General features: G+C 36.8%; 1 protein-coding gene and 1 long non-coding RNA gene across 13 annotated transcripts in view; both read left to right on the top strand.

Moving 5' to 3' along the window:
- RALGAPA1 (Ral GTPase activating protein catalytic alpha subunit 1) overlaps positions 1 to 24,398 on the top strand; it is a 278,210-nt gene that overhangs the window by 64,005 nt on the left and 189,807 nt on the right. For all 12 annotated transcript variants that reach the window (XM_025392196.1, XM_025392200.1, XM_025392190.1 and 9 more), the window contains exons 11-14: positions 5,334 to 5,531; positions 9,250 to 9,387; positions 19,392 to 19,540; positions 22,675 to 22,804. In XM_025392196.1, coding sequence (XP_025247981.1) covers positions 5,334 to 5,531; positions 9,250 to 9,387; positions 19,392 to 19,540; positions 22,675 to 22,804 — 615 coding nt within the window. The remainder of the gene's footprint in view (positions 1 to 5,333; positions 5,532 to 9,249; positions 9,388 to 19,391; positions 19,541 to 22,674; positions 22,805 to 24,398) is intronic.
- LOC112628885 lies at positions 1,405 to 4,742 on the top strand. The gene is made up of 3 exons (XR_003120494.1): positions 1,405 to 2,209; positions 4,673 to 4,680; positions 4,713 to 4,742. It is a non-coding gene; the product is annotated as an uncharacterized LOC112628885 (long non-coding RNA).

Below are 24,398 nucleotides of genomic sequence, written 5' to 3'. Positions count from 1 at the left end.
ATATTTCTGGCTCTCTGCTCTGTTCCATTGCTCTATATATCTGTTTTTAATGCTGGTACCATAGTGTTTTGATTACTGTTTTGTAATGTATTTTGAAATCAAGACATGTGGGTACCTCCTGCTTTGCTCTCCTTGCTCAAGATTATTCCAGGTCTTTTGTTGCTTCTTCATAGAGGAATTAACTGCTGATTTATGAACTTGAATATTCTGGTTTCTTTGACAGTTATTTCTCATTATAAATTTATAAATTATCACTCTGATTTTATACATCAGTTTTTAGCTATGGCTAATATCAGTTTTTCCTCACAATTCATATTTAGCATGTTGGCAAAATAATATTTTGAAATCTGCCAGGACGTAGTTCTCTGGTGTGTAGTAAATTCAAGCCACTAGGATGTAGTCTGACAATTTGTGTAATATTTTAGCTCTGGAGGATATTAACTTTTTAAGATTATTAAATTTTGTTTTTCAGTGTTTTAGATTGACAGCAAAATTGAGTGGAAAGTACATACTAATTTTTTAAAACAGGTTAATTTTTCTGTATCTTAGAATTTCTTTGGGATCATTTTAACGTTTTAAATTTTATTTCGAATGTTTTTAAGGAAGGCTGAGCTGTTGCTACAACTGTGAAATAAATATTCTTAAAGCAGGCAGTGATGATCAAAATCTTACCATTTGACCATTAAGCTGCTAGAATATGAGAGTGATAATTTAGGAATGAGTTGATTAAAGAAAGTAACAAATAAAGTAGTTTACTAGGGAATTAATAATAGCAAATAAACAAAAGGATTAACAAATAACAATAAATATTCTGTTGATATTGCACGTTAACTTTTCATCATCTTGGGAGCTTTTTTGCTGGTTTCATTCAGATAAAATAAGTTCATTTGACCACATGGTTATTATTTAATACACCTACTGATATCTCTAGAATAGAAAGTAGCAGGTTTTAGGTAAGGGTTTTGTGATTTTTAAGGTTGATATTAGCAGGTAGTGTCATAAATAATAAAAAGTAAAAGCAATTTAATTCTTTTTTTTTTTTTTTTTTTGAGATGGAGTCTCGTTCTTGTTGCCCAGGCTGGAGTGCAGTGGTGTGACCTCAGTTCATTGCAACCTCTGCCTCTCAAGTTCAAGCGATTCTCCTGCCTCAGCCTCCCGAGTATTTGGTATTACAGGCATGTGCCACCGTGCCTGGCTAATTTTGTATTTTTAGTAGGGACAGGGTTTCTCCATGTTGGTCAGGCTGGCCTTGAACTCCCGCCCTCAGGTGATCCGCCTGCCTTGGCCTCCCAAAGTGCTGGGATTACAGGCGTCAGCCACCGCACCCAGCAGCAATTTAATTCTATTTCCACCTAAAAAGTAAAGTAAAAATATTAACCCATAAACACACACACACATAAGGAAAAGACTTTGGGTGATGAGATTAAGAGTATTTTTGCTGTTTTACTTTTCCATGTCTGGATTGTGTAAATCTTTTTCTATGAAAATGTGTATTTGTGATGAGGAAAATATTTATGTTTTTTTAAGATCCCAGAAAATACCAGAAGAAAAGAATAACTATGAAATTTTTCTTTTAAATTTTGCCTTATTGTTAGACTATAGAACTTGATTATATGTAAAATGAAATATACAAGCCTTAACTTTTTTCTTTGTATGCTTGGAAAAGGTGAGGTACCTTATTACATATGATTTTTTATTAGATTTTGGAGGCAAATTTAATTTTTATTTTAAAATCAAAATCTATTTTAAAAGTAATAGTTCTCAAAAGACAATGATGACTGGGTGTGGTGGTGTGTGCCTATAGTTCAAGCTACTCAGGAGACAGAGACAGGAGAATCGCTTGAGGCCAGGAGTTCAGTCTAGCCTGGGCAATGTAGCGAGATCCTGTCCCTAAAATAATAAAAAATTTAAAAACCACAATAATGTAAGTTGCAAAAAAGTGCAACTTATGAAAAGTTGTATTTACATTGACCTTTGTAAGAGCTCAGTTATTTCAGGAAGCTAGGAATATCACCATTCTGAGTAATACAATTTCAACTAATCTTTACTTCTTCTATTTGAAGTCAGTTCCTGTCTACCACAAACATTCCTATATCAGTGTGCAAATAATTTGGAGACAACAGGCTTTTTATGACAATGAATTGGTTAACTTTTAAAAGTTGTTTTTTATCTCACATTTTATAATAAGATAGAAATACATGTACAGCAGGTCTTAATATCCCTGATGAACATCGATGCAAAAATCCTCAATAAAATACTGGCAAACCGGATTCAGCAACACATCAAAAAGCTTATCCACCATGATCAAGTGGGCTTCATCCCTGGGATGCAAGGCTGGTTCAACATTCGCAAATCAATAAACATAATCCAGCATATAAACAGAACCAAAGACAAGAACCACATGATTATCTCAATAGATGCAGAAAAGGCTTTTGACAAAATTCAACAGCCCTTCATGCTAAAAACGCTCAATAAATTCGGTATTGATGGAACGTACCTCAAAATAATAAGAGCTATTTATGACAAACCCACAGCCAATATCATACTGAATGGGCAAAACCTGGAAAAAATCCCTTTGAAAACTGGCACAAGACAGGGATGCCCTCTCTCACCACTCCTGTTCAACATAGTGTTGGAAGTTCTGGCTAGGGCAATCAGGCAAGAGAAAGAAAGAAAGGGTATTCAGTTAGGAAAAGAAGAAGTCAAATTGTCCCTGTTTGCAGATGACATGATTGTATATTTAGAAAACCCCATTGTCTCAGCCCAAAATCTCCTTAAGCTGATAAGCAACTTCAGCAAAGTCTCAGGATACAAAATTAATGTGCAAAAATCACAAGCATTCTTATACACCAGTAACAGACAAACAGAGAGCCAAATCATGAATGAACTTCCATTCACAATAGCTTCAAAGAAAATAAAATACCTAGGAATCCAACTTACAAGGGATGTGAAGGACCTCTTCAAGGAGAACTACAAACCACTGCTCAGTGAAATCAAAGAGGACACAAACAAATGGAAGAACATACCATGCTCATGGATAGGAAGAATTAATATCGTGAAAATGGCCATACTGCCCAAGGTAATTTATAGATTCAATGCCATCCCCATCAAGCTGCCAATGAGTTTCTTCACAGAATTGGAAAAAACTGCTTTAAAGTTCATATGGAACCAAAAAAGAGCCCGCATCTCCAAGACAATCCTAAGTCAAAAGAACAAAGCTGGAGGCATCACGCTACCTGACTTCAAACTGTACTACAAGGCTACAGTAACCAAAACAGCATGGTACTGGTACCAAAACAGAGATATAGACCAATGGAACCGAACAGAGTCCTCAGAAATAATACCACACATCTACAGCCATCTGATCTTTGACAAACCTGACAGAAACAAGAAATGGGGAAAGGAATCCCTATTTAATAAATGGTGCTGGGAAAATTGGCTAGCCATAAGTAGAAAGCTGAAACTGGATCCTTTCCTTATTCTTTATACGAAAATTAATTCAAGATGGATTAGAGACTTAAATGTTAGACCTAATACCATAAAAATCCTAGAGGAAAACCTAGGTAGTACCATTCAGGACATAGGCATGGGCAAAGACTTCATGTCTAAAACACCAAAAGCAACGGCAGCAAAAGCCAAAATTGACAAATGGGATCTCATTAAACTAAAGAGCTTCTGCACAGCAAAAGAAACTACCATCAGAGTGAACAGGCAACCTACAGAATGGGAGAAAATTTTTGCAATCTACTCATCTGACAAAGGGCTAATATCCAGAACCTACAAAGAACTCAAACAAATTTACAAGCAAAAAACAAACAACCCCATCAAAAAGTGGGCAAAGGATATGAACAGACATTTCTCAAAAGAAGACATTCATACAGCCAACAGACACATGAAAAAATGCTCATCATCACTGGCCATCAGAGAAATGCAAATCAAAACCACAATGAGATACCATCTCACACCAGTTAGAATGGCGATCATTAAAAAGTCAGGAAACAACAGGTGCTGGAGAGGATGTGGAGAAATAGGAACACTTTTACACTGTTGGTGGGATTGTAAACTAGTTCAACCATTATGGAAAACAGTATGGCGATTCCTCAAGGATCTAGAACTAGATGTACCATATGACCCAGCCATCCCATTACTGGGTATATACCCAAAGGATTATAAATCATGCTGCTATAAAGACACATGCACACGTATGTTTATTGTGGCACTATTCACAATAGTAAAGACTTGGAATCAACCCAAATGTCCATCAGTGACAGACTGGATTAAGAAAATGTGGCACATATACACCATGGAATACTATGCAGCCATAAAAAAGGATGAGTTTGTGTCCTTTGTAGGGACATGGATGCAGCTGGAAACCATCATTCTCAGCAAACTATCACAAGAACAGAAAACCAAACACCGCATGTTCTCACTCATAGGTGGGAACTGAACAATGAGATCACTTGGACTCGGGAAGGGGAACATCACACACCGGGGCCTATCATGGGGAGGGGGGTTGGGGGAGGGATTGCATTGGGAGTTATACCTGATGTAAATGACGAGTTGATGGGTGCTGACGAGTTGATGGGTGCTGACGAGTTGATGGGTGCAGCACACCAACATGGCACAAGTATACCTATGTAACAAACCTGCAGGTTATGCGCATGTACTCTAGAACTTAAAGTATAATAATAATTTAAAAAAAAAAAAAAAAGAAACATTGTTTAACTATAATGTTGATGGCAAAAAAAAAAAGATTCCCACCAGGGGCCACTGTCTGTGTGGAGTTTGCATGTTCTCTCCATGTCTGTGTGGGTTTTCTCTAGGTACTACGGTTTCCTCCCATATCCCAAAGCTGTGCGCATTAGGTGAATTGGTGTGTCTAAATGGTCTCAGTCTGGGTGAGTGTTGGGGTGTATGTGATTGCACCCCACAATGGAATGGCATCCTGTCCAGGGCTGGGTTCCTGTCTTGTCCCTGAGCTGCTGGGATACACTGGCCACCAGTGACCCCGAATTAGAATATTTGGGTAATTAATTGTCTTACTTTTATTAATCTTTCTTAAATGTACATATAGCTCACATTTATTTCAGTGTTTAATATTGTAAGTGTTTTGGTCTCTATTTAGAAGTTTGGTGATTTTTTTTTTTTTTTTACTAGAAATATCCCATAGGAACTTAACTCTTAATGGCAAAATGAGTTTTGTTCTATGTCATCATTTTGCTTAAAGTTGCAGTTTCCAAGAATCCGTGATGTGATGTCAAAAACATTGCTCCTTTAGTGGTTTGTGGCAAAGGAAAAAGTATCATTATCTTGATTCTCCTTTTTTTCCCTAGGCATTTTTATTACCAATTTGTGAAGCAGCAGCTATGAGAAAAGTGGTAAAAGTATATCAAGAATGGATCCAACAAGAGGAAAAACCCTTGTTCATGCAAGAGCCTGAAGAAATTGGGATCACTTCTTCAGACCTCCCTTGCATTGAAAATGTCACAGACCATGGTACTTCAATGGAAGAAGGAGAAAAAAGAGAAGAGGTAAAGTTATAAGATTTATATATTTTAGTGTTAGTCTAATAGATTAAGACTTTTGCAGAAACATAATAATGGGTTAACACAAATATACTTATTAAATGGGAAGATAAATATATCTTTCCGTATATTTTGTAACAATTTAGGTCATATAACAGTAGTCATCTCAGTACTGTGGAGGAAAGCCCTGTGATACCACAACTTTTAAAAATTAATACTGAGGTTGTATACTGATTCTTTAAGCCATTGTCTAGATAAAAATTATATACTATTTTAAAGGTATAATATTTCAAACTGTGATACTACATCAAAATGGATTTTAAAATACATACTTTCGGGGGGGTTATTACCAAACCACAATTCCTCCTTCCCTGGAAGGAGTAACTGTTTAGGAGTGGCTACCCAGCGCAAGCCATAATGTTTGTGCTCTCTCCTTGGAATCTTTTGCACTAGAGCTGATTTCAGAATGTGAAACTTCTTGACTTGATAAAATAAGTTCTTTTGTGATAAGAAAGACTAGAGTTTACTCACAGCGGGGAAATGGTGAGGAAAGAGAGAGTAGTAGAGGTGGCATTTGGGTCCCTGGTTCCATTTTTTCCTTTGGTTGTTCAACCTTTGTCACAGGTCAGGCTCTCCAACAGCAGATGCTAAGATGGAGTTAGGAGTGCAGAAAGTTTATTGAAAGTGATTTATCTGTTTTGCCTGATTTGCCTTTCACCATAAAGTTGTCTGCAATTGATACCTATGTTGCTAAATCTAGATAGGAACGATTGAGTAATGTTTATTCACTTTAGTGGTTAATCTAACCTCATCAGTGGAATTTAGTCAGGATACTAATGTATGAATGAATAGGCCAATTCTGTAGGGATTTGATGAGCCTGAGCATTTGTGTATGTATATATGTGTATATGTATATATACACGCATACGTAGAGCACCCTCCCCCCTTCTAAGAAAGGGAAAAATGTAACTGAGAAATATAATTGAAGTAAATAAAATTAACCATATAAATTATGAAATAATATCTACAGTCCTAATTCTTACACAGCAATGAAAAATATCAAATTTATTGATATTTTTATGCTGGAAAATAAACCTATGAGTTTAAAAATAATTTGCCTTCCCTGACCTTTTTAGTCATGATGTGCCATATATAATGAGCCTACCCCACATCATTTACTATTCTTAAATAAGAATGATGGATAATATAAGCTATCTACATGTATAATTGAAAAACAAACAATGGAAGGAATGAAAGAGAGGAAAGGGTAGATTGGTGGTGTTAGGTGTGCTGTGTAGGTTTGTTCTATTTGTTACTCAAGTACTGTGACCAGCACTGACTGCCATTAGAGATGTAGTTTTTCAAAGTGACAGCAACTCTTGCAAATGATGTGGACCAAACCCAAAAGGTATAATGTATTGGTTTACATTTCTGATACACTGAATATATAAGGGAGTCATTTAAATTTTTGGTGTTACAGTTATAAAGTGGAATTATGTTATAAATTCAGATAATTGTAAATGAATTTTTAATTTTATTTTTTATTGTTGTTATTATTTTGAAACAAGGTTTTCCTCTGTCACCCTGGCTGGAATGCAGTGGTGTGATCTCAGCTCACTGTAACCTCCACCTTCCGGGCTTAAGCCATCATCAACCTCAGCCACCCGAGTAGCTGGGACTACAGGCATTCGCCACCACGCCTGGCTAATTTTTTTGTATTTTTAGTAGAGACAGGGTTTCACCATGTTTCTGAGCTGGGCTTGAACTCCTGAGCTTAAGTGACCTGCCCACCTCAGCCTCCCAAAGTGCTGGGGATGACAGGTGGGAGCCACAGCACTGACCTAAATAGACTTAAAATTCTCATAGTACCTGTGAGACATTTGAAAGGCATACAGAATATAAGACAGTTTCTTTTTGTGTGTGTGTAGGACTGTCATGTGCTGTGTAGGATGCTTTGCATTCTCTGTCCTATTTCGTTAAATTCCAGTGGTATCTTTTAATTCTTGTGACAAGAAAACACTCACAAATTTCAAACTACCGTACAAAGCTTTTGGTTGCCCATATTGAGAACAAGTGTTGGAGGTAGAAACATGAGCAGACATTATTTCTACCTTCACATAACTTCTGGTTTAGCCGGAAGACAAACATACAAAGTAAGTATTATAAGACAGTGTTACTGCTATGATCCTAGAGCATGAAAAAGAGAATACCTAACTCTGCTTGGGGAAATCAGGGAATGCTTTATGGAAGAGGTAGTATAAGATAAAAGAGCAGGTAGGCAAATGGGAAAGGTGACACACAGTGTGAATAGCATCTACAAAATGTATGAAAAACCTTGAAAATATTTCTATTTGGCTGCAGCGTAGAGTAGATGAGACAGAACAGCAGGAAATATGAGATAGACAGGATTAGATTCTGTTCAGTAACTTGTATGCCATGTTAGTAGATTTTAATTACATTCTAGAAACTGGAAAGCCTTTGAAGGGTTTTGAGTAAAAGAGTAGCATGAATAGTTACATACTTCAGAAGGTCATACCAGGCCCAGAATGGAGGATAGATTGTAGGTCAGTCTGTAGGCCAGGAGACCAGTTAGGAAGGATTAGCAAAGTTCGAAAGTGAGATGATAAGTACCTGATCTAGGACAGTAGTAGTTGCAGTGGAAATATAAGGGAGAGGACAGATACATTAGTGTCTTTGAGGAATGGGGAGGTGTCGCAAGTTTCTTTCTTTTGCAACCGGAGTTGTTGCTGTTCACACATGGATGGGAATTTTAAACAGCTCAAGTTTGGTGATGGCTAAGGCAGCTAGAGGGATTGGGTTGGCAGGAATGGGGAGAATCTGATTAATAAACTTATTTTTAAATATCTTAAGTTTGAGATGCTTGTGGGTCATTCAGGAAGAGCTCTTCAGAAGACATTTGATTACAGGGACGTGGAGCTTAAGAGAAAGGCTAGACTAGACCATGGCATGTTGTATTGGCTACTCAGGGCAGGGTTCCAGTACTGTTTCTGGTAATGGCAGAGCTGTTTGTATTGGACTAAACCTCTTGCATATTACAAACCCTATACAAAATATTTTTGTAAACCTTAACTAGTTAAAGATACTGGTAAGTGACAAGAAGGGAAAAACTGGAGGGACACTTTAAAAAGAGAACTACAGAGTAGCATTTCTGTTTGTGCTTTTTAACTGAGGGAACTCCCTTGTCTCTAAGACTTGTTACAGCTAAAATGCAAGCAGAAAGCTGTCGTCTCAGTGATTTGAAGTTTCAGTATTCTTTGAATAATAAGAATTTTAGTACTCCTAAGTAGGATAAACATAAGCCATTTTCTTTGTCATTTATTTGGATTCTGACATTTAATTTAGAACAGAATTCATCTTTTTACAAAGCTGTAGGTAGTATAATCCCATTCTTGAATGTGTGAGAGTATGAAAGGGAGGTTTATACATTAGACCTATAGGAGAATACCCTCTGGAATGATATAATCTCTGACTGCTCATTATGGTTTTGTTGTTGTTGTTGTTTTACTTTATATTTTTGTCATTGAGAATCCTTTTTTACAGTGAATATACATTGTTTTTGGAATTGGATAAGACATCATCTATTTTGAGAGAAAGAAACCTGTTTAGCAGTGGGACCTAATAATTTCATTTACCTTTTCAACTTAACTGACTAGTTACAGCATTCTTATTAATGAAATATTAAAAACTTGTTATTTTGATTCAGGAAAATGGGACCAATACTGCTGATCTTGTTCGAAATTCCAGTTGGGCAAAAAATGGCTCCTACCAAGGTGCTCTTCATAACGCCTCTGAAGAAGCCACAGAACAAAACATACGAGCTGGTACCCAGGCAGTTTTGCAGGTGGATCACTTTATGGCTATTTTTAAAAATAAAATAATCATTAAATATTTCAGTTCAGTATTTCAGTATACAGTATACTTTTCACAATATAATAAATTCACCACCTACATTTATCATTATGCCATATTATTTTTATTTTTTCCTTTCATCACTTAATATATATGTATTAATAAACATTACATATTATTCTAGAGAATTTTAAATGTTATATAAATTATGTCATGACATACTGTCATCTGCAACTGATTTTTTTATTAGCCATTCTGTTTATGAGATTTGTTGTTACTATGCAGCCGTAATTCATTTTAACTATTTTGTGATATTGTAGTTTATTTCACATTTTACTTATTCATTTTTCTGTTAATGGTCTTTTGTTTCCAGTTTTTCACTATTCCAAATAGTACTACAGTGAACTTTTTTTTTTTTTTTTTTTTTTGAGATGTTGTTTTCACTCTTGTTGCCCAGGCTAGAGTGCAATGATGTGATCTCGGCCCACTGCAACCTCTGCCTCCTGGGCTCAAATGATTCTTCTGCCTCTGCCTCCCAAGCAGCTGGGATTAAAGGCGCGTGCCACTGTGCTTGCCTAATTTTTGTATTTTTAGTAGAGATGAGGTTTTACCATGTTGGCCAGCCTGGTGTTGAACCTCCTGACCTCAGGTGATCCACCCACCTCAGCCTCTCAAAGTGCTGGGATTATAGGTGTGAGCCACTGCACCTGGCTGTGAATATTCTTTTTTTTTGAGATGGAGTTTCACTACTGTTGTCCAGATTGGAGTGCAATGGCACGATCTCGGCTCACTGCAACCTCTGCCTCCTGGGTTCAAGCGATTCTCCTGCCTCAGCCTCCCAAGAAGCTGGGATTACAGGTGCCCACCACCATGCCCGGCTAATTTTTTTGTATTTTCGGTAGAGATGGGGTTTCATCGTATTGGCCAGTCTGGTCTCAAACTCCTGACCTCAGGTAATCCACCCACCTTGGCCTCCCAAAGTGCTGCGATTATAGGCGTGAGCCACCGCGCTCCGCTGTGAACATTCTTATACATGTATTTTTATATGCATCTGGGAAAATTTCCCTAGGGTATATACCAAAAGTGGAATTACCGAGTTGTAGGATGTGTACATTAATAACTTTAATATTATCGGCCAATTGTTCTCCACTTTGTCAGAATAATTTACATTCCCTCTAGTAGTGTTTGGGAGTTCTCATTTCCTGATGTTCTCCCTATTACTTGCACTGTCAGATTTTAATTTTTTGCTAGTCCTTTACATGTGAAATATTGACTCATTTTAAAAAAAGGTTTGTGTTTTTCCATTTTAATTTGCTTTTCCTTCATCAGTACTGAATTTGAGCATCTCTTCTTATCTATGAATTCATATGCTTTTCCATTATTTTGGGTGTTGGTCTTAATGGTTTGTAGGAGTTCATTATATTCATTCACTTTTTTTTTTGAGATGGAGCCTCACTCTTGTCACCCAGGCTAGAGTGCAGTGGCGCAATCTCGGCTCACTGCAACCTCTGCCTCCCAGGTTCAAGCAAATCTCCTGCCTCAACCTCTTGAGTAGCTGGGATTACAGGCATGCGCCACCATGCCTGGCTAATTTTTGTATTTTTAGTAGAGATGGGTTTTTGCCGTGTTGGCCAGGCTGGTCTTAAACTCCTGACCTCAAGTGATCTGCCTGCCTCAGCCTCCCAAAGTGTTGGGATTACAGGCATGAGCCACTGTGCCTGGTCAGTCATTCACTTTTTAAATCAAACTGTCCTTGTCAAGGCCACATGTGACCTCTACATTGTTAAATCAGATGTACATTTTTTCAGTCCTAATCCTGCTTGATTAGAAGCATTTACAGGGTAGATCATTCCCTCCCCATTGAAATGCTTCTTTGCCTGGCCTCCAGAATAGCATATCTTCCTGTTTCTTCTCACTTCATTGTCCACTTCTTAAAGCAGATTCTTTCACTGATTTTTCTGTAAAGCCCTGACCTTTTCATGTTGAAGTGCCCAGGAATCAGTTCTTGGATCTCTTATTCTCTTGTCTCATCCATATAGATGGCTTTAAATATCATCTATATGCTACAGCTTCAGATTTTTATAAGTAGTCTAGGATCTCTCATCTGAACTCTGTGAATCCTTAACTAAAATATTCAGATATCAAGTTGTCATTTTCACTTGGCTATCTAATAAGTATCTCAAATTTGAGTGCTTTTCCTGCAGTCTTCCTTGTTTCATTTATTGGCAACTCTGTTTTCCATTTACCTTAATATTTGTCTAATTTAACGACAAATCCTGTCTGCTCTCCCTTCATAATGTGTATGGAATCTGACTACTGCTCAGCACACACACTACGTCTTTTGTCTAAGTCTCTACAATCTTTCATCTGTAATATTGTGGTAAGTTTCTAATTAGTCTCCCTGCTTCTGCCCTGCGCACCTGTCACTCTGGTCTGACCAGAGGGATCCTGTAAAATGTAAGTCAAATTATGTCATTTTTCTGCTCAGAACCCTCTAGTGGCTTTCCATTATCGCCAAGCAGCAATGCAAAAGTCTTTATAATGGTCTGTAAGGCTTTATATCATTGCTCCTTAGAGTGTGGTCCATAGACAAGGGCTGGCCCACAGCATAACTGCAAAACTGAGAGTAAAAGTTTAGAAATGAAATAATTTAATATCTCTTGATTCTGTTAAAAAGTTTGCATTTGAATTTTGTCTTACTCTTTTTTCATTTCCTTTTGTCTATTCATTTTTCCCCCAGTTGATAATCTTTATTTTTATTTTTTATTCTTCCATAGGTTATTGGGGTACCAGTGGTATTTGGTTACATGAGAAAGTTTAGTGGTGATATGAGATTTTGGTGCACCTATCACCCGAGCAGTATACACTGCACCCTATTTGCAGTCTTTTATCCCTTACCCCCTCCCACCCTTCCTACAAGTCCCCAAAGTCCATTGTATCATTCTTATGCCTTTGTGTCCTCATAGCTTAGTTCCCACATATCAGTGAGAACATACGATGTTTGGTTTTCTATTCCTGAGTTGCTTCACTTAGAATAATAGTCTCTAATCTCATCCAGGTTGCTGCAAATGCCATTAATTCATTCCTTTTCATGGCTGAGGCAGTATTCCATTGTCTATATGTACCACAGTTTCTTTATCCACTCATTGATTGATGGGCATTTGGGTTGGTTCCACAATTGCAATTGTGAGTTGTGCTGCTATAAACTTGCGTGCTATAAACTTGTTGTGTGCATCACAAGTTTAAGTTTGTGTGCTATAAACTTGTGTGCTGCTATAAACTTGTTTTCATATAATGACTTATTTTCCTCTGGGTAGATACCCAGTAGTGGGATTGCTGGATCAAAATGGTAGTTCTACTTTTAGTTCTTTAAGGAATCTCCACACTGTTTTCCATAGTGGCTGTACTAGTTTACATTCCCACCAACAATGTAAAAGTGTTCCCTGATCACCACATCCATGCCAACATCTACTGTTTTTTGATTTTTTTCTTTTTATTATGGCCATTCTTGCAGGAGTAAGGTGGTATTGCATTGTGGTTTTGATTTTGAGCATTTTTTCATATGTTTGTTGGCCATTTGTCTATCTTCTTTTGAGAATTGTCTATTCATGTCCTTAGCCCACTTTTTGATGGGATCTTTTTTTTTTCCTTACTGATTTGTTTGAATTCATTGTAGATTTTGGATATTAGTCCTTTGTCAGATGTCTAGATTGTGAAGATTTTCCCCTACTCTGTGGGTTTTCTCTTTACTCTGCTGACTGTTCCTTTTGCTGTATAAAAGCTCTTTAGTTTAATTAAGTCCCAGCTGTTTATCTTTGTTTTTATACTGCTTTGGGGTTCTTGGTCATGAAATCCTTGCCTAAGCCACTGTCTAGAGGGGTTTTTCCAATGTTATCTTCTAGAATTTTTATAGTTTCAGGTCTTAGATTTAAGTCCTTAATCCATCTTGAGTTGATTTTTGTGTAAGATGAGAGATGAGGATCCAGTTTCGTTCTGCTACACGTGGCTAACCTATTATTCCAGCACCATTTATTGAAAAGGGTGTCCTTTCCCCACGTTATGTTTTTGTTTGCTTTGTCAAAGATCAGTTGGCTGTAAGTATTTGGGTTTATTTCCGGGTTCTCTATTCTGTTCCACTGGTCTCTGTGCCTATTTTTATACCAGTACCACGCTGTTTTGGTGACCATGGCCTTAACAGTATAGTTTGAAATCAGGTAGTGTGATACCTCCAGATTTGTTCTTTTTGCTTAGTCTTGCTTTGGCTATGTGGGCCCTTTTTTGGTTCCGTATGAATTTTAGAATTGTTTTTTCTAATTCTGTGAAGAATTACGGTGGCATTTTGGTAGAGATTGCGTTGAATTTGTAGATCACTTTTGGCAGTATGGTCATTTTCACAATACTGATTTTACCCATCCATGAGCATAGGATGTGTTTCCATTTGTTTGTGTTATTTGTGATTTCTTTCAGTGGTGTTTGTAGTTTTCCTTGTAGAGGTCTTTTGCCTCCTTGGTTAGATATATTCCTAAGTATTATTATTGTAATTATTATTATTATTATTTTGCAGCTATAATAAAAGGGGTTAAGTTCTTGATTTGATTTTCTGCTTGGTTGCTGTTGGTGTATCTCCTGTTTTGTTTCTTAATGAGCTTATTTGGATTTTATCTTCTTTTCTTGGTTACTCTTTCTAATGGTCTATCAATTTTATTTATCTTTTAAAGAACCAGTTTCTTGTCTCATTTATCTTTTTGTATTTCGTTTGTTTTCATTTAGTACTGCTCTGATCTTGGTTTTTTCCTTTCTTCTGCTGGGTTTGGGTTTGGTTTGTTCTTGTTTCTCTAGTTCCTTGAGGTGTGACCTTAGACTGTCAGTTTGTGCTCTTTCAGTCTTTTTTGATGTAGGTTTTTAGGGCTATGAACTTTCCTCTTAGCACCACCTTTGCTGTATCACAGAGGTTTTGATAGATTGTGTCATTATTGTCGTTCAGTTCAGATAATTTTTCTGTTTGATTGCTTGTTTGTTTTTGAGACAGAGTTTCACTCTTGTTGTCCAGGCTGGAGTGCAATGGTACAATCTCAGCTCACCGCAACCTCCACCTTCCGGGTTCAAGCAATTCTCCTGCCTCAGCCTCCTGGGTAGCTGGGATTACAGGCGTGCACCACCATGCCTGGCTAATTTTGTATTTTTAGTAGAGACGGGGTTTCTCCATGTTGGTCAAGCTGGTCTTGAACTCCCACCCTCAGGTGATCCACCCGCCTCGGCCTACCAGAGTGCTGGGATTACAGGCATGAGCCACTGCACCCGGCCAGAAGAACTTTTAAATTTCCATCTTGATTTTGTTTTTGACACACTGCTCATTCAGGAGCAGGTTATTTAATTTCCATATATTTGCATGGTTTTGAAGGTTCCTTTTGGAGTTGATTTCGTTTTATTCCATTGTGGTCTGAGAGAGTGCTTTGATAGAATTTAAAATTTTTAAAATTTATTGAGGCTCATTTTGTGATTTATCATATGGCCTATATTGCAGGAAGTTCCATGCACTGTTGAATAGAATGTGTATTCTGCGGTTGTTGGATGAAATGTTCTGTATATATCTGTTAAGTCCATTTGTTCCAAGGTATGGTTTAAATCTATTATTTCTTTGTTGTCTTTCTGTCTTGATGACCTGTCTAGTGTTGTCAGTGGAGTATTGAAGTCCCCTGCTATTATTGTGATACTGTCTATCTCATTTCTTAGGTCTATTAATAGATGTTTTATAAATTTGGGAGCTCCAGTGTTAGGTGCATATATGTTTGGGATTGTGATATTTTCCTGCTGGACAAGGCCTTTTACCATTATATAATGTCCGTCTTTGTCTCTTTTAACTGCTGTTGCTTTGAAGTTTGTTTTGTCTGGTATAAGAATAGCTACCCCTGGTTGCTTTTGGAGTTCATTTGCGTGAAATGCATTTTTCCACCTCTTTATTTATGTCAGTCCTTCTGTGTTTGGTGAGTCTCCTGAAAGCAGCAGATAGTTGGTTGGTGAGTTCTTATCCATTCTGCAGTTCTCTATCTTTTAAGTGGAGCATTTAGACCATTTACATTCAATGTTAGTATCGAGATGTGAGGTACCATTCCATTCATTGTACTATTTGTTGCCTGTGTACTTTGGTTTTTTTGGTTTTTGCTTTGCTTTTTAAATTGTATTTTTGTTTTATAGGTCCTGTGTGATTTATGCTTTAAAAATGTTCTGTTTTGATATGTTTCTAGGATTGTTTCAAGATTTAAAGCACCTTTTAGCCATTATTTTAGTGGTGGCTTGGTATTGGCAAATTCTCTCAGCATTTGTTTATCTGAAAAAGACTGTATCTTTCCTTCATATATGATGCTTAGTTTTGCTGGATACAAAATTCTTGGCTGATAATTGTTTTGTTTGAGGAGGCTGAAAATAAGGCTCCAATCCCTTCTACCCTGTAAGGTTTCTGCTGATTCAATCTCTGTTAATCTGACAGGTTTTCCTTTGTAGGTTACCTGATACTTTTGTCTCACAGCTCTTAAGATTCCTTCCTTCATCTTAACTTTAGATAATGTGATGACAGTGTGCCTAGGCGATGATCTTTTTGCAATAAATTTCCCAGGTGTTCTTTGTACTTCTTGTATTTGGATGTGTGGGTCTCTAGCAAGGCCAGGGAAGCTTTCCTTGATTATTCCCCCCAATATGTTTTCCAAACTTTTAGATTTCTCTTCTTCCTCAGGAACACCAATTATTCTTAGATTTGGTTGTTTAACATAATCCCAGACTTCTTGGAGGCTTTGTTCATATTTTCTTATCTTTTTTCTTTGTCTTTGTTGTGTTGGGTTAATTTGAAGACCTTGTCTTCAAGCTCTCAATTTCTTTTTTCTACTTGTTCAGTTTTATTGCTGAGACTTTCCAGAACATTTTGCGTTTCTATAAGTGTATCCAGTGTTTCCTGAATTTGTTATTGCTTTTTCTTTAAGTTATTTATTTCCTTGAATATTTCTCCCTTCACTTCTTGTATCGTTTTTTGGATTTCCTTGCATTGGGCTTTGCCTTTCTCTGGTGCATCCCTGATTAGCTTAATAACTAACCTCCTGAATTCTTTTTCAGGTAAATCAGGGATTTATTGGTTTGGATCCATTGCTGAGGAACTAGTGTAATTTTTTGGTGGTGTTAAAGAGCCTTGTTTTGTCATATTACCAAAGTTAGTTTTCTGGTTCCTTCTCATTTGGGTAGGCTCTGTCAGAGGGAAGGTCTAAGGCTGAAGACTGTTGTTCAGATTCTTTTGTCCCATAGGGTGTTCTTTTGATGTAGTACTCTCCCCCTTTTCCTATGGATGTGGCTTCCTGTGAGCTGAACCGCAGTGGTTGTTGTTTCTCTTCTGTGTCTAGCCACCCAGCAAGTCTACCCAGCTCCAGAGTTTGTCTGCGCAGAGCCGTGTGATGTGAACTGTCTGTGGTTCTCTCAGCTGTGGATACCAGCAGCTGTTCTAGTGGAGGTGGCAGCAGGTGAAATGGACTCTGTGAGAGTTCTTAGCTTTGGTGGTTTAATTGTCTGTTTTTGTGCTGGTTGGCCTCTTGCTGGGAGGTGGCACATTCCAGAAAGCATGAGCTGTAGTAGTATGGAAAGGAACTGATGGTGGGTGGGGCCCTAGATCTTCCAAGAGCATATGCCCTTTGTCTTCGTTTACCAGGGTGGGTAGGGAAGGCCCATCAGGTGGGGGCAGGGCTAGGTGTGTCTGAGCTCAGACTCTCCTTGGGTGGGTCTTGCTACAGCTGCTGGGAGGGATGGGAGTGAAGTTCCCAGGTCAATGGAGTTGTGTACCTACGAGGATTATGGCCGCCTCTGCTGAGTTATGCAGGTTGTCAGGGAAGTCAGAGAAAGCCGGCAGTCACAGGCCTTACCCAGCTCCCAAGCAATCTGAAGGGCCTGTCTTTCTCCCACCATGCATCCGCCTTAACAACACTAAGTCTGTTTCCAGACAGTGGGCGAGCAGGGCTTGAGAACTTGCCCTGGGCTACCCTCCTCCCAGCTGTGAAAGAAAAGGGCTTTGGTTCTTCCCTTGCCTGTGGAGTCTGCACACCAGATTCACACCCTCCTTTGAGTTCTGGCCAGGAGGCTTCTTGCCTGGTTCAAATTGTTACAGAGTTCAGCTGGAGACTTCCTTTTCCTTGTGGCATTTTCCACACACCTCTGGCTGCCATCCCAAAGGATCCCTGTGGTGCCAGGCAGGAATGGCCTGCCTGGGGACCCAGCGAGGTCCCAGGGCCTTTCCCACTGCTTTCTCTACCCCTGTATTTCCCTCAGCTCTCTAAATTTACTCCGCTCCAGATAAGGTCAGAAATTTCTTCCACAAACTCGACCTTCAGTTTCCCCAGTGGGTGTATGTTTTTGGAAGAGGAGGATCTCCCTTTCCCACTTCTGCAATTTGGGAACTCACAGCATTTGGAGTGTCTCCCAGGTCCAGCAGGAGCAGTCCACTTCCTTCAGAGGGTCTGTAGATCCTTTTGGGATTCCTGATTTGTTCTTGAAGTTGTTCTGGAGGTAAAATTCATGATGTGAGCCTACTCATGCTGCTCTGTCTGTCAAAGTTGGAGCTGCAATTTAGTTCTGCCTCCCGTCAGCCATAATGATCTCTCTCCCAATCTCTGTTCATTCTTAATTGTATTTTAAGTTAGGATTTGATCTGCAAAAGATTGGGGCTGGGGGAGACCTGTTCTTTTGCTACAGGTAGTGTGAGAAGCTCTGCTCCACATACTGTGGCTGTTTTTCAGCATCCTTTTCCACTGCTTTTCCTCTGGTTTACTTCACTCTATACTCCTTGCTTTTCCTCAAGAATGTTAGGCAGGCTCTCACATCAGGTCCTTTGAACTTGATTTTCCTCTTTTTCCGAAATACTATTCTCTCAGACAGGAACATAGCTCCATTTGTCTTTTCCTTTTCAGTTCGCTGATATTTATTATCTACCACCCACTCTTCCTTTTATGCTTACTGGGCCCCTCAGATCAATGGGATGAGAGTGAGCACCCTTGTCTTATACTTGGCTTTTTGTGGTATTTCTCAGGTTCTGGTACTATGTATATACATTTTTTATACTTTTTTTATAAATGCTCTTTTTTATGTTAATGAATGTTTGCTTTTTCTTAGTTTACTAAAAATTGTTTTCAGTCATAAGTGTTGAATGCTTTTTCTGCATACATAGTGATAATCATACTTTTTTCCATTTTAATATTTTGATGGGATATAGTAATAGATTTTTCTAATGGAATCTTTTATCACCAAAACAGATATACAAACATAAAAATAAATAAGAAAAAGAAGATACAGTGTTTTGAACAACTCATTCAGAAGATTCTTCCTGATTTAGATGTCATCTTTTATCCTAAACTATGTGTATTTATTCATTTTTTTTTCAATTAATTACAGCAATAGAGCTATTATATTAAAGCTTCTCAGTTTAGAAGTACTGTTTTTTAGGCCAGGTGCAGTGGCTCATGCCTGTAATCTCAGCAACTTGGGAAGCCAATGTGGGCGGATCACTTGAGGCCATGAATTTGAGACCAGCCTGGCCAATATAGCAAAACCCTACCTCTAGTAAAAATACAAAAATTAGCCTGGCGTGGTGGCACACATGCCTGTAATCCCAGCTACTTGGGAGGCTGAGGCAAGAGAATCTGTTGAACCCAGGAGGCAGAGGTTACAGAGAGCCCAAATCATACCCCTGCATTCCAGCCTGGGTGACTAAACAAGACTGTCTCAAAAAAAAAAAAAAAAAAAAAAAAATACTGTTGTTTGCACTGGTTTATTTTCTTTGGGTACCTACTGTTAACTTTATATTTGTCTAGATAAACATAAAAATAGATAGGTTTAATGAGTTTATGTTTCAGTTACTAAGCTTGTGGTAGAATTAACCCACAGTGTGATCAGTGTCTGTTTCTCTTTGAATAAGAAATTTGCCATTGAAATTCCTTTGTGAATAGCTAATGATTTCTTTTGTCTTAGGTGTTTATTATAAACTCATCAAATATATTTCTTCTTGAACCTGCAAATGAAATTAAAAATCTTCTGGATGAGCACACAGATATGTGTAAACGCATTCTTAACATTTATCGGTACATGGTTGTACAAGTATCAATGGACAAAAAGACTTGGTAAAAAAATTTTTTATCCTTTGTGTCTATGTGTTTTTTATTGTGTACACAGGTATAGTAATTTTTAGAGAAATAGTGTCTGTGAAGAGGGCTTGTTTAGAATATTATAAGGGCTCCTATTATTGAATAAATATAAAATTAATCATAGTGACAATAGTTCCTTTCACCTTATCTGAAACATCTTTGTTCAGACTTCCACAAGACCCCTTGGACTATCTTCCTGAAGTGAGCATATAATGGCCTCATCCTCCTCAATCCCTAAGGAATGAATACATGCATACAAACGTATATGAGTAAATAAAGTTTACTTGTATGTGAATGAGTTAATGAATAAGTTGATGATTGACTGAATGCCTGAATCCTTCATCTGGCATTCAGAGCTGTATACCGTCAGGCCCTGCCTACTTTTCCTGTCTGAAGTCTAACCTCCAACTTTCAGGATAAGATCCTGCTTTCCAGCTTTATCAAGTTTCTCTTCCCTGGGCACCTTCTGAACTTTCCTTTAGAATGCCTAATTCTGCTATTTTTCCTATTGTCACCATAACTGTCCCTTAGATTCACCTTCCTGTTTCTATATATCCTTACTTAAATTTTTTTCTTCTCTTGTTTCCATTTTATATTTGTACTTCTGTATAGTTCTTATGAAAACTTTCTTGATCCCTAAAATACTTGTGTAAATGTCTGTTTATCACCATAGAACCGAGAACCCCTAGAAGGTATTTACAGGTTGTCTTATTTTTATATTTCCTACATTTCTGAGTATAGTACATTATATATCATTGGTGCTCTATAAATACTTTTCTAATCGATTGGAAAAAATAGACCTTTTGGGGATATGCAGTTCTGCAGTTTTTGTAAAAATGAAATGTTTATCATAAAATTCAAACAAAGAAAAGTTTAAAATAAGAAAAAAGCTCAGAGGTTCACTCTCTAGAGATGTTAGTGATGTTTGTGCTTTCGTGAATATCTAGCTCATCAAACCACACACACAGTTATATAGTATTATACCATATATATGCCATAATTTTCTTAACCAGTCCTCTACTGATGGGCATGTAGTTATTTCTCTTTGTTTTGGGGCAAAGAGAGGACAATGAACATTCTTATATATATTTCATTTTCCTCTACAGTGACAAAACATAAATTAGGCATATGCTTTGAGTAAGTATTCCTAATTTTTTTAAGAAATAAGACTGATTAGTCAAAGCATATGCCTAATTTATGTATAAAATGGCTTTATATTTTGAAAAGATTCTTTACTAACAGTATTAATAGAATTGCATGTAGAAGTAGTTATTATTGTTAACACATTTGGGACAATTATTTGTGCCACATAGCTCTCTAAGCACTTTACACATATTTTCTTACTTAATTCTTACAGCACCCTATGATACAGATAATACTGGGAAGTTAAGTAACTTGTCCTTGTTCACACAGCTATTGAGCAGTGAACAGAGATTTGAACTATAGTTTTTCTGACTTCAGAGCCCAAGTTATTATTAGCCAGTAACTATACTACATTGGACAATTCTTTTGTTAGTCCTTTTTTTTCTTTCTGTATACTTTGAATCATTGATGAGCCAGATTATAGTGACTACCTTGCTATATAGAAAACAATTTTAGAATTTTTGTTAATTTTTTAACTTCCCTTGAAGTAATAGCATTTTGGGAGGTTTTTCATATATTTTACATTGAATTTTTATATTGAGAGAGACGGTTTCGCTATGTTGCCCAGGCTGTTCTTGAGCTCCTGAGCTGAAGTGATCTACCTGCCTTGAGGTCCTAAAGTGCTGGGATTACAGGTGTGAGCTACCACACCTGGCCAGAATTTGTAAAACTTTATTAATTAAAATCATTTTTATCATATTACAAAGTGAAAAGATTGTATGATTTATGAGTGAGTTATGGTTTGACAACAAATAAGATTTATTTGGAAAATCTATGCTTTATTGCATTTGTAGTTGATTTCAAATAGCTTTTTATTTCGTGTAGCTAAGCTGGAAGCATAAGGTTACAAATGTGGCACCTTTGATTTTTATTCTGTGAATAAATACATACATTTATTTGCTAATATGTCCAGGATATTTTTAATGTAGTGATAGTTTTCTGTTTGATTCTACTCTGACTTCTCAGAAGAACCATGACATCTAGATCTAGGATCTGTTGCTACCCCTTCCACATTTCTTACAGTAACTGTTCCATGTATCACGATGCCTGGAATGGACTTGCAAAATAACCAGAGGGGAGGAGGCTGTGATAGAGAATTGGGCTGATATACCCAACTGAAAGTCCCTTGTTAGCCTCTTTTTTATATGTGGTTGAATCAAGTTTTGAAATATCAGTGTAAATAAGGTAGTTTTATGGTTTTAATAATAAGCATCTAAGAGAAAGAGACAAGGTAAGGATAATAATAGAATTGGTTCAACTTGCAGTACAGACAAAAAATTAAAGATTAAAAAATGGCATAATGAAAAGAGTGGAAAGAAACAATAGAGTAATGGCCCTTGATTAATTATCAAGCTCACTGCAGACTCAAACTCCTAGGCTCAAGTGATCCCCTCACCTCAGCCTCCTGAGTAGCTGAGACTATAGGCATATGCCACCACACCCAGCTAATTTTTGTGTTTTTTTTAAGAAACAGGTCTTGCTATGTTGCCCAGTCTTCTTTGTGATCTATTAATTAAGATGTCATCTAATTTCTGAAATTGAGATTGGTACGATTCTGAATATGTAGTTATTCTCCATATTATAAAGATGGATTTGATTGGATTCCATCTGGGTAGAACTATATTGTGTAGATGAGTGTTCTTCAGATAGCTCCTTAAGATTGCTACTTGATTTGTGGTTGGGGAGACGGGAGCATTCTCCACATTATCACTTCCGATTCCTCAGCTTTTGAATAGGTTTTTATTTGATGAGAGGATATTGTGGCTGATAAATGATTTTAAATGATTGATGTTGATGTATAAAATGGAATTTTAATTTTTAATATTTAAGGAACTCCAAAAATTTGAAATTGTCTTTCAAAGATGTTTGATATTTGAGTTTTTATAAGAAGTATATATCTGAAAGTTAACTGTTAACCAAATGCAAACATATGCAAGAAGGAAACATTAATCAATCTTTATTTTAAGGGAACAGATGCTGCTTGTGTTGCTCAGAGTCACGGAGTCTGTACTGAAGATGCCATCACAAGCTTTTCTACAGTTCCAAGGGAAAAAAAATATGACCTTGGCAGGTCGACTTGCAGGACCACTTTTCCAGGCAATAAAAATAAATAAATAGATGAATAACTGGATAGATAGGGGTTTTTGTTTTGTTTTGTTTTGTTGTTGTTGTTGTTGTTTGTGTGTCTTTTGAGATTCATTGAACCCTGAACTTGTTACCAGGAAAAAAATGTTTTAAATTAGAGATTATTTCTTATTTATTAAGGGATCTTTTGTAGAGCTAACTTAAAAGTTGCTTATCTAAATAAGCTATTTGCCCTACATACAACCTAGTATGAGTGGAGGTAATATCAGATCTGTGAACAAGCAGGCTAATGATATTTATTTTATCTCTTGTGTGGTATACATAATGTGTGGTTGCAAAAACCTAGCAGTGTTTTAGGGATAATGACCTGACTGCTTTATGAGTTTCCATATCTCTGGGACTACTAGGAAAAACTGTCTTTTTATGTTATTCTGTAATAATGAAAAAACAATAAATAATTAAGATTGATTCTTATCATGCTTTCTTTTAATAAGACTTTATTATCCTCCCTTCTCAATTGGTGGTAGTTTGATTACACAGAAATTCTATATTGTTTTTTAAATCTGAGGATAGAGTGTTGACTTGAAATGTATTATGGATTCTTTGAAAAATAGAAAACAAAATATTGTTTTTTAAGATGATACATGAAATACAAATACATGATTCTTAATGTCAAAGGTAAAAGCTGTCTCAGATCTAATTCTTGGCCATGAGTGTAGCCATTTAAATTGGTTGGAGTTTTTTTTTCATATATTAGCCATTTACCTAAAATTATATGCTGGTGTTGAATAGTCCTTTAAAACCAGCTACATGTATCATCTAAACTCCTCTTAACTTCATTAACCATTTTTTGTTTTTTCATTCAAGTTTACCCATTGTTAGAGCTAACCTGATGGTGGGAGCTACAGGAAGATAAAATTTTATCTTGCTATGTGAAACAACTTTTTTTTGTAGTCTGAGTATTAAAGTAGTCTTTTATTTTTTTTGGTAGTCTTTTTTTTTTTTTTGTAGTCTGAGCATTAAATTAAAGATAGATTGGGAGGTCACTAGTTACTACAGGTCTGTACTTAAACTCTGTTCATTTTCCTCTTTACATTTCAGGTATGAATTTATGTGAATTCCTTTCTAAATGTTGTAGAATTAAGCTTTTGAGCTTATTTTATTTTATGACTTGTTTCTTCAATCAGAGGACATATCTTTAGTAGAAATCCGCAAAATCTCAGGGGGTACTGGCTAATCAGTTTCTGTCCTTTTATGAATTTTTTTATCCTGTGATCAGATTTATTACAGAATGCTTTTAATTTAAAATTTAATTTCAATCTTTACATATACATTTTCAAAAATACATTTGATTACGTTAAATATATCTCTATTATGTTGTTTATATTATTAAAAAACATTTTCGAGTTGTGGTTAGTGATTTCCATCCTTAATTTGGGAATGTAAGTTTTGGTTTTTTAGTTCAGTAACTCAACATTTTCAACACTTAAAAGTATGGAGACTATTTTTTAAATAGTATTTATTTAACATTAATGTAATGCAGCATAAGAGACAATTATAGATTTAGGGAGATTCCTTTTTAGTTTAGATTACTGGATGTTGGGAG

Source organism: Theropithecus gelada, chromosome 7b (assembly GCF_003255815.1).
Source record: "Theropithecus gelada isolate Dixy chromosome 7b, Tgel_1.0, whole genome shotgun sequence".
Lineage (NCBI taxonomy): Eukaryota > Metazoa > Chordata > Mammalia > Primates > Cercopithecidae > Theropithecus > Theropithecus gelada.
This window is presented reverse-complemented; position numbering and strand designations above follow the sequence as displayed.